General features: G+C 51.3%; 1 protein-coding gene across 1 annotated transcript; it reads left to right on the forward strand.

Annotated features, from left to right (window-relative positions):
- The first annotated feature begins 6,628 nt into the window (after nt 1–6,628).
- ELFN1 (extracellular leucine rich repeat and fibronectin type III domain containing 1) lies at nt 6,629–9,711 on the forward strand. Its single transcript, XM_075164873.1, has one exon. The coding sequence runs from the start codon at nt 6,635–6,637 to the stop codon at nt 9,023–9,025; it is 2,391 nt and encodes a 796-aa protein (XP_075020974.1). The 5' UTR covers nt 6,629–6,634; the 3' UTR covers nt 9,026–9,711.
- The last annotated feature ends 583 nt before the right edge of the window (nt 9,712–10,294 follow it).

The following is a 10,294-nucleotide window of genomic DNA, read 5'->3' on the forward strand; positions in this document are numbered from 1 at the left end:
ACTTGTATTCCCATTGATAGGAACAACCCAAGGAAAGGAACATTGGCCCTAGCACCATGTAGAGCCCATGAGTGTTGATACACTGGTAATGCCCCGGTACAGAGACCAAGTGTGTAATTTCTGCTTCTTTCTCCCAGCCTGCCCCAGAGAAGTGATCTCTTCCCCATCCCTCCCACCTGGCTACTTGTCACTTAGTGCGTGACCTCCCAAGGTCTCAGTAAAAGCTATCCTGTATGCGATGCTGGGCACTTCTCTCTTAGCCCCCCCTTTGCCTCTCTGCTTCATTCCTTCTTCATCTCTCTTCAAACCTCAGTGGAAAATATATCTTTTCTCCCTTGCCTATTTTTCTTAAATAATAAATAATAGCAGGAGAGAAAGTAGAATTGACTGGAGAACTCTATTATCTAACACTGTGAGGAATAAGGTTGGGATGCACAAAATGCTGCCTAAACCCTGTCTGTGGAGGCAATATTAATACTGGGACCTCTGGATATAAAATTAACTTGAATTTTACAGGCCTGGGCGTCTTTTATTATTCAGCGTGGTTGTGATTCTGACCAACATCACCTGGCAGGAGACATGTAGCAAACACCAGGAATACGAATGAGCAGAAGAACCTGCCTGGAAGCCTCCTTTCCCACCTGACATATACAGGATGGATGTCAAGCAATTTAGGGGAGAATTCATCACGAATAAATGTTTTTTCTGCCATCTTGGAGCTGCCTCCTCAGATTATTTTATGCATAATGAAGAGCCAAGGTTCATTTTAAAATTTGGTGCCTGTTAGCCAAATTTTCCCTCCCCCCGCCTTTGAGTGACTAAACATTTATAATTTTTAATATATTGCTCCTCTTTTGCTATGGCTCTCTTTGTAGTGGGGCTCCTTCATTTATTGATAAAATGGCCTGAGCGGCTGTGAAAGAGGGTCTAAGAGAAGCTGAAACTCGGCCAGCTGGAGATGGAGCAGCTGGGGAGAATGAAGTTACGGAGATGCAGAAATGCCAAGGAGAGGAGCACTGTTGTGTGTATGTGTGTATACGCATGCACACACCGGCACGCATGTTAATCTGGCTCCTTGCCTTCACTCAGTAAATCTAATCCACGGTTTGAAATAACTCATTCAGTAGAATAACAAAATTAGGAACTGAGTGCCAGGACAGCATGTTATTATATGTGCTGCCCAGCTCGCTCTCCCTCTACCTACCCAGCCCCCACGGCTGCTTTGTTTGCTTCCTTGCAGCTGCTGCTCTGGTTTAATTTACCGAGATGCCATTAGTCGGGAAATGGAAGCAAAAAACTTACCAGCCGGCCTGCACTGGTTTTTGGAGCCCCAGCTTTGCCTTTTCCTTTCCACCTCCTTTCCCGTGGGTTTTCAGGCAGGACGAGGTTGCTGCTGCTCATCCAGTGCAGGCTGCAGCCTTGTGGGCATCACAAGAACACAGCAGTCCCTCTTTGCTGCTGGATTGCTGATGGGGACCAGGGCTAGAGAAGCAGGGACAGGTAGGAGGGGAGGACATCGCAGGATTAGCAGGGCAAAGCATGGATCTGGGCTCCAGCAGGGACACTGGAGATCAGAGGCACCGCATAGGAGCAGCAAGGAGTGAGGGAGCAGTCATTGCCCCTTTGCTGGCCTCTGTAAGCCCAACATCTTCTCAGCTGGTCAAACCATGCTGCCTTGTGAAAGCAGAAGGAAAGGGAAATACAGCAGTGTCTGCAGCGCACAGGTAACTCTGTGTAGGAATGACATTTCCTGCAAGGAACTGGGTGGGTTCCATGGCCTCCCCATGGACCTGGCCTATTGTCATCGTCAGCATGGTGCCACAGTTCAAGGTATCTCTGATTGAGATTAAATTCATCATTTCAAATCATTGCTATTGTTATTCCACACCGTCTTCATTCATCTCTTTTGCTTCTGTCTCAATCAGTGAAGCAGAACTCCAAATCTCCACTTTCCTGGTTGTTTTTCACATTGGAGTTGTAGGTGGTTTGTTCCCGAGTTTTCCCAGGCAGCTCTGTGGAGGGTCAGAGGACTGGGAAATGTGGTGTGCAATTGGGTTACCGGGAGAATAAACCCAGGACAGCTGGGCAAAGGCAAATCAGTCAGGCAGGAGGGTTAAAACACTAGTTTTTCTTACTGATTTTTTATCCAGTCTGTGGGGAAGAGGCAGGGGGTCTCTCCCTTGCTGTCCAGAGCCACGTCCCAGCTGCAGGAGGTCAGGGACAGCAAAAGGCTCCTCGGCCGACCGGCTGCTCTATTTCTAACCTGCAAGAATCAAGCCCGGGATTTCAGAAGCAGAAACGAACAGAAATAGGAGATTAGAGGGGAGGTAAAAGGTAGAGAAGGGAAGGAGAAAGCTCCTGGATGTCTGTTATCTGCTGTTACAGGGAGGTGAGTCGGGAACCCCTGCGAGTGCCCCTGCTCCCGCCTGCCTTGCAGGATGCTCGGCACTTGGCTGATGTCGCAGCGCACACACGCAGGCGCACACCCACACGCACCCGCGTGATGCTGGCAAGGAGGCTTTCAGAAGCCAAAAAGATGAACAATTATCCGTTCCGTGCAAAGCAACAAGACCCACTTCTCCACTCCCCAGTCATGTCCTGGCAATCTAATAAAAAGGGAGATTAGCCCCTCTTTCCTCTCTTACATCTCCTTAATGCTGTCATTTTATTCACACTTTGCAAAGCAAATAAACCAGCAAATTGCTTGCTTTAATGAGCTGAAATTAAACTCAGGCTGCTGATAAAATGCCTTTTCTCCTTTCTGTTTTTGGGAAGGACTCATCTGATAGGCAACGTACAGGAAAAAAGAGAAAACACACAGCAGGAGCCTTATTGAACGTGTTTGAGTCATTTACCATTGCTCTTCTTCACCCCCGACACCTCCCGTTAGATGAGGGAGGCACACAGGTGGTGAGAAGGCTATAGGGAATCAGCCTGGCAAGGTCTGTGGAGGGTCTGTCTCTGCTCTTTGCTCACGGGATGGTGTTAGCTAATGCCCACTGACCCAGGCTGCAGCCCACAGCCTCCCCAGGGAGGAGTGACAAGAAACCTTCCCCTGCAAGAAAAAAGCTGGTTTGGCTCTGCAGAGCAATCCCAAACACAAGCTTGCCCAGAGAGGATGGTTGGGTCAAAATGGGAGTTAGAGGAGACAGAATAAGTGCTTGCTAAAGAGAATATGCCCGGATGCATCACTCCCTGCTGCCTGTGCTGTCTCCATTTGGCAGGGCTTCCCCTGCCTGCAGGAGGTCCCGGTAATGCACAAGCCCATGGAGGAGGGCAGGGAGATGCTCATACCAAGGGCAAGCACTGCGGAGCAGCAGGCAAGGGAAGCACTCTCCATGCCATCCCAATGGGACAACTGGGGCAACCCATTGCTGATGGCTCTGCAGGCCAGGACTACCCATCGCTGCCCTTCTCCCACACCCTTAGGGACAACGTACACCCTGTTGGGAGGCAAGCTGAGGAGCTGGAGACCAGGCTGATCCCTGTGGCAGAGGAGAGCAGGCACATCTAGAGCCCAGCTTGCAGCCAGAGGCAGTGAAATTCTCTACCTGCAGCACAACGCATCTGCTGGGATTTTCATCCTAACAAGAGGACTTCCAGGCACTTGCCTTCAGTCTCTCACAGCCCTGTCAAGCGCTATCATTATCTCACGGTGCCGGAGAGGAGGCTGGAGCGCAGAGAGGTTAATTGAGTTGCCCAGTGCCGGGAGGGACGTAGCAGCAGACGGCTCTCAGCCTGGCACTGCAGCCTGTGCCTCCCTGCCAGCTGGGGACAGTAAGGGGGGGCACTCACCTCAGCACCCCAGGGAGCACAGTCCCTCTTCCCTTCCTCGCTGGCTCCAAGGCCTCAGCTACACCAAAATGGGCAAAGCATCCCAGGGAAGGGACAGCACATCCTTGCAAATGCGTTCCTGCCAGTGCACAGGTAGTATTCCCCAAAATGGGATTACCCGCAATATCAGCATCACTGTGGTGATATAAGGGCTTCAGCTGGAATTGCAATGTAGAAGCATGCTAAAGTCCAAGTTTCTAACCCGAGGAAGGAGGAGACCTGAGATTCAGTTGCCTTGCCCTCAGCATCTCCTCCACCCAGACCCCCATTTCTAGTAAACTTTTGAAAACCTGGTGGTGTTGAGCTTTCTGCCAAATATAGGTGGGATAGGAGAGCACCAGGCACCGGGGAGGCAGAGAGACCTGCAAGTACCCAGGCAGGGCCCCACAGAAACATCATCTTAGGGCTGGTACTTCCCACCCACCCATGCCTGCACAGCCGCCGCAGACAGTACAGTCCACAAGAAGGGTGGATACCGCACACCCTGCCCTTGGTGGGGTCACTGGGTGTCTGGCTGTTGGTTTCCCCTACAGCCTCACCTCCCCTAGCAGCTGGTGGGGCGTCTGCTGGAGGACAAGGTGGCTGGAGAGTCTCATGTGCAGAGAGCTGACGCAAGAGCAGATCTTGTTATTCATGTAATGGAAATCCAACTGTGCCACCAGGGAATAGACTCATTGTTCACAATACAGAAAGAACAAATAAACTGTTTTACTGCTTATTATCACTGGCCTGTTTACCGAGGTATAAACTGTGAATGGTTAACAGGGATCTCTGCAGTGAAACATGGTCTGCTTCATTGTCTGGTATCACGGTTGGAAAAGAACCTGGTTTCTTCAGGACAAGGGCGAGGGTATGGCATCTGCCTCTAAACACCCCTTGACGATCAGCCTCATGTGATTTTCAGGTGTGCAGCACCCAGTAACGACCCTTCACTGCCTGGGCACTTGGAAATGGTTTGGAAACCAATTTCTGGATTTATACTATTTTGCAGATCCAATTTAGAGGTAAGCTATGCCCCTGTCTCCTTCATGGATGCCCAAGAAACCACCAGTTCCTACCAGCTGTGTTTTCAAAGAGTGCTGGTGGTGTCTTCCCTGCCTCCTATGCTCTGCCCTGGGACAAGGGAGACAACCAGAGCTCCTGTTTGCAACGAAAGGATTTTTCTAGATAGGCCATGGTGTTTTCTCCCCGTTTGTGGGCAACTCCATCTCTGCCACAACACCTCACTGCATCTATCCTACCAGCCCAGAGAGCTGTTTGGCAGTAGAGATGTCCACGGATGATATTTTCAACATCTTGTGGAAAAGCATGACCCAGGAGATGCTGATGCTCAAGCAGTTCTCTCCTCTCCACTTTTGCCTTCGTGTTTCCCTAAGAAATTACAAAAGGAAGTAGAAGTGCTGTCCATGGATATTTATGTTTAGTCAAAAATGCAGGAAAAAATAATGGAAAATGTGAGCCAGGAATGAGAGTTTTTCTGTGGAAAGTGAGGCTGTTGGCAGCCTCATAGGTTTCTTTCGCCATTGGTTTGTGTCTAGTGAAGACTCTTCCTGGTCTTCAAACGGCTGTTTCTGGCTGAGGAGGGAAGGTCTTGTCCTGTCTTCTGCGAATACTCCTGTTATGGCACTGAACGGTTGAGGGTCCTCCCCACCCCTGCATCATTTCACCCGGGAGGGAGAGAGAGGTCTTGGAGACAGACAGCAAGCCTCAACCACAGACAAGGACATCGGATGGTGGACAATCACGCTAGCGTGTTTTGTAGTCAAAGAGTGCCCTGAAACTACTGCTTAGGTTCCCAGAAACAGGACAGGCGCTCGACGCTGGGCTTTATCCTAGATGCTACGCAGCAATGCAGTCAGAGAGACACGGTGTCCCCAATCAGCGTCCGCCTCTGTGGGCACCGCTGCTGCGCACACCAGCACGTGAGACAGTTAGGATTCCCCTCAGCAAAACACTGCAGCATCAAATCTACATCAGAGCGAGTTGTCTAGACTAGATCTGCTCTCAGTGGAGAGGAACAGACACTTCTGGGGCATCACTCCTCTCCTCCTAAGGTAGACACCTAAATAGGTCAAACGGTGCCCTGGATGTGCGTTGGTCTCTCCCCTGCCTATAATGTGACACTGGGCAACGCACTCAAAGGAGGGTGATCTCCATGGTCAGTGACCACCTTCCCTTGTGCTGCCAAATGCCGCTGGTGGCAGTGCCCAAATAAACCAAAGGCTTCTTGAAAGGAGGTAGCCAGAGGTAGAAGGCAAGTGCCTAAAATTAAAAGGGTAGTTGGACACATTTCCAACACCTCTAAATGCTAACTGTCTTTCCTTTGTGTTTAGTTTGTGCTTGTGTTTTGTTTTGAGCAGGTGAGCCGAGGGACCGAGCGGGGACAGCTAGACCCACGGAGGCACATGGAGATGGGGACCGGTGTTGCGATGGGCAGCAAAAAGAAAACGAGGAGATGTACGATAAAAAGTGAGAGGAAGGCTTGTCTCTAAGCCAGAGGGACTCCTCCGCACGGGCACCTAACTTCATGACTCCCCTCCCGAGATGCCAGAGACCTGGTGATGTGGGACCAGCCTCAGCCACCCAGGCCTTGGTAGTAGCCCCTGGCCGGTGGCTGCCAAGTACCGAGGGCACCGAGGTCTGCTTTCTCCACGGACGCTTCCCCTCCGTCTCCAAGCCATGAGGAGAAGGGAGAGGCAAGCGAAGCTGCCGAAGAAGCACTAGCCCACGTCTTCCCGGCCCCTGTCCCGCTCCCCGCTTCTGGCAGACCAGGAACCCCTTCTCCGCGCCGCCCTTCCAGATGGCAGGTCGCCGGTGGGCCGCGACGTCAGCCCTCTGCGTGTGCGTGGCCGCCGTCTCTCTCCTGCACACCGGCGGGGTGCGGGCAGACTGCTGGCTCATCGAGGGGGACAAGGGCTTCGTCTGGTTGGCCATCTGCAGCCAAAACCAGCCCCCCTACGAGTCCATCCCCCAGCAAATCAACAGCACCATTGTGGACTTGCGGCTGAACGACAACAAGATCAAGAGCGTGCAGTACGCCTCGCTCAGCCGCTTCGGCAACCTGACATACCTCAACCTGACGAAGAACGAGATCTCCTACATCGAGGATGGTGCCTTTTCAGGACAGTTCAACCTCCAGGTGCTGCAGCTGGGTTACAACCGACTGAGGAACCTCACCGAGGGCATCCTCCGGGGCCTGGGGAAGCTGGAGTACCTCTATCTCCAGGCCAACCTCATCGAGTCCGTCACCCCCAATGCCTTCTGGGAGTGCCCCAACATAGTGAACATTGACCTGTCCATGAACAGGATCCAGAGACTCGACAGCAACACTTTTCGGGGCCTAAACAAGCTCTCTGTCTGTGAACTCTACAGTAACCCCTTCTACTGCTCCTGCGAGCTCCTCGGTTTCCTGCAATGGCTGGAGGCTTTCACCAACATGACACGCACGTATGACCGGATGCAGTGCGACTCCCCACCCGACTATACAGGCTACTACTTGTTAGGCCAAGGCCGGACTGGCTACCGCAATGCTCTGAGCATGCTCTCTTCCCTTTGCACCGGCGGCTCCTACACTGTGATCCCTCGTTTTATCCCTCCCAGGTACCAGATGACCACGGCGCCCTCCGAAAGCCCCTGCTCCGAGGAGGAGTGCTCCTCCGGCGATGGCACGACCCCGCAGTTCTCCCTCTTCACGCCCATTGGCGAGACGGAGGTGCGCCCCAACATCCAGGTGAAGCACCTCAACCACAACTCGGCCGTCCTCACCGTGCAGATCCCCTACCCCTTCAGCAAGATGTACATCCTCTCCCAGTTTGAAAACGGCTTCTCCTCTATGATCACCAAGCTCAGGAAGAAAGAGGAGAACATCACCGTGAGCAACCTAGTAGCACAAAGAGATTACACCTACTGTGTAGTCTCTGTCCACCAATACTCCAAGTACAACCACACCTGTGTCACCATCACACCCACCAGACCCAACCGCAAGGAGCCGGTGCCCACCCCTTCCACTGCCACTCATTATATCATGACAATCCTGGGCTGTCTCTTTGGCATGGTGATTGTCCTGGGCGTTGTGTATTACTGTCTCCGGAAGAGGCGCCAGCAGGAGGAGAAGCACAAAAAGGCTGCCGGCAGCATGAAGAAGACCATCATCGAGCTGAAATATGGGCCAGAAATGGAGACCACCAGCATCACCCAGCTGTCTCAGGGACAGATGCTGGGTGGGGAGACGGTGACCCGCATCCCCTACCTGCCTTCTGCTGGCGAGGTCGAGCAGTACAAGCTGATTGACAGCAGCGAGACCCCCAAGGCCACCAAGGGCAACTACATGGAGGTGAGGACGGGTGAGCAGCCCGAGAGGCGAGACTGCGAGCTGTCCCTGCCGCCGGACACCCAGAGCTCTGTGGCTGAGATCTCCACCATTGCCAAGGAGGTGGACAAGGTGAACCAGATCATCAACAACTGCATCGATGCCTTGAAATCTGAGTCCACCTCCTTCCAAGGGGTGAAATCGGGGGCAGTCTCCACAGTAGAGCCTCAGCTGGTGCTCCTATCAGAGCAGATCCCCAGCAAGCACGGATTCCTCTCCCCCGTCTACAAGGAAAGCTACAACCACCCTCTCCAGCGACACCACAGCATGGAGGCGGCCCCCAAACGCTCCAGCACCTCTTCCAGTGGCTCCATACGGAGCCCCAGGTCCTACCGCTCCGAGGGATCAGGCCACAAATCAGAAGCCAAATACATCGAGAAGACATCCCCTACCACCGACACCATCCTCACTGTGACACCGGCCGCGGCCATCTTGCGGGCAGAGGCGGAAAAGATCCGTCAGTACAGCGAACACCGGCACTCCTACCCCGGCTCGCACCAAGGGGAGCAGCACGACAGCATGGCGGGGCGAAAGCCCTCCATCCTGGAGCCTCTGACCCGTCCTCGCCCCAGAGACCTGGCCTATTCCCAGCTCTCGCCTCAATATCACAACCTGAGCTACACCTCCAGCCCAGAGTACACCTGCAAACCATCGCACAGCATCTGGGAGCGCTTCAAACTCAACCGCAAGCGGCACAAAGACGAGGAGGAGTATATGGCAGCCGGCCATGCCCTACGCAAAAAGGTCCAGTTTGCCAAAGACGAGGATCTTCATGACATCTTAGACTACTGGAAGGGCGTCTCTGCCCAGCAAAAGTCCTGAGTCCTCACACAACCCGTGACTTAACACACTAACTGGACCAAAAGAAATCCGCAGCAGCTATTTTTATTCAGACTGTCTTTGAAACAAAATAAAATTTAAAAAAAAGAATCAATAAAAATAAAAGAGAGAACAAATTATGAAAATCTATAAATATTCTATATAATATATAAAGCGAGATATTAAAATGTCCTCACATTGGTGAGACACGCACCAAATTTGAACACAAACTTTACAAAACAAACAAACTGTGGAGTGAAAAAAAAAAGTTTTGTTTCATTTCCATTTTTTAAAAAAAAAAAAGAAAAAATTGAATATAAAAAGAAAGTGAAAGAGCGGGCAGAGAGCTGAGGTCTGGCGTTTCCCAATATTGCATTGCATGAGTCCCTATTCCGTGATTTTGTGGATTCTTTGTGAACAGTTTGTGTTCTTCCTTCCTTCCCTTTCAAAATCAACAGCAACAAAAACAGCAACAAAAACCAAAAAGAGACCAGAAGGAGATCCATCCTTTGGGCTGTTTTTGCAAACGGAGTCTTCCAGTTTAGACTTTTACCCCGTTGAAGGCCCGTTCACATTTTCACTCACTGAGAGGTTTTACCACACATTGCATTGTAAACCGAAGTCGTTAACTGTACAGAGAAAATTTCTATATTTGCAATGTTTGCTGTATAATGAGAGAGAGGAGAAAAAAAAAAAACAATACTACATCTACTAAAAATATATATCTATATCTCTATATTCACCTGTTTGTACCAGGTTTTAATCATGGATTTTAGAGAAAGAGATAGAGTTTGGTTTGAAGGACTTTTTTGGTGGTTGGTTGGTGGTTGGTTGTCAGGGTATTTTTTGGAGGAGGGGGGGAGTGTTCGGGTTTCTAAGTGTTTGGGTTTGATTTCTCCCAACAATTGCCTGTGTTCTCATCACTTCGAGACAAAAGGCATGTACAGAAAAGCAGAATCCCCCACCTTATTCCAGATGGGAGACCATCACCACCAGGAACAGGGAAGGGATGAGAAGCGAGGGGCTCTTGGTTGAGCAGATGCCACCATGCAACGGGATTTCTCCTGCGCATTAAAAGGTATCGGTCTCTCCTCCTAAACAGACATATCTGGAGAGCGGTGGCCCTTGGGGCCAGCCACTGAGGGGTGGGTTATCCCCTTACCTTTCAAGATGGGGAGCTGGCAATTAGTTAGAGCAGAAAGCTTCTTGACGCTCTCCAGAGAAGGACATTGAGGGAGATTTTTGCTAAGGGAGAAGACACTAAGCATTTAC

The sequence above is a fragment of the Calonectris borealis genome, chromosome 16 (assembly GCF_964195595.1).
Source record: "Calonectris borealis chromosome 16, bCalBor7.hap1.2, whole genome shotgun sequence".
Classification (NCBI taxonomy): Eukaryota; Metazoa; Chordata; class Aves; order Procellariiformes; family Procellariidae; genus Calonectris; species Calonectris borealis.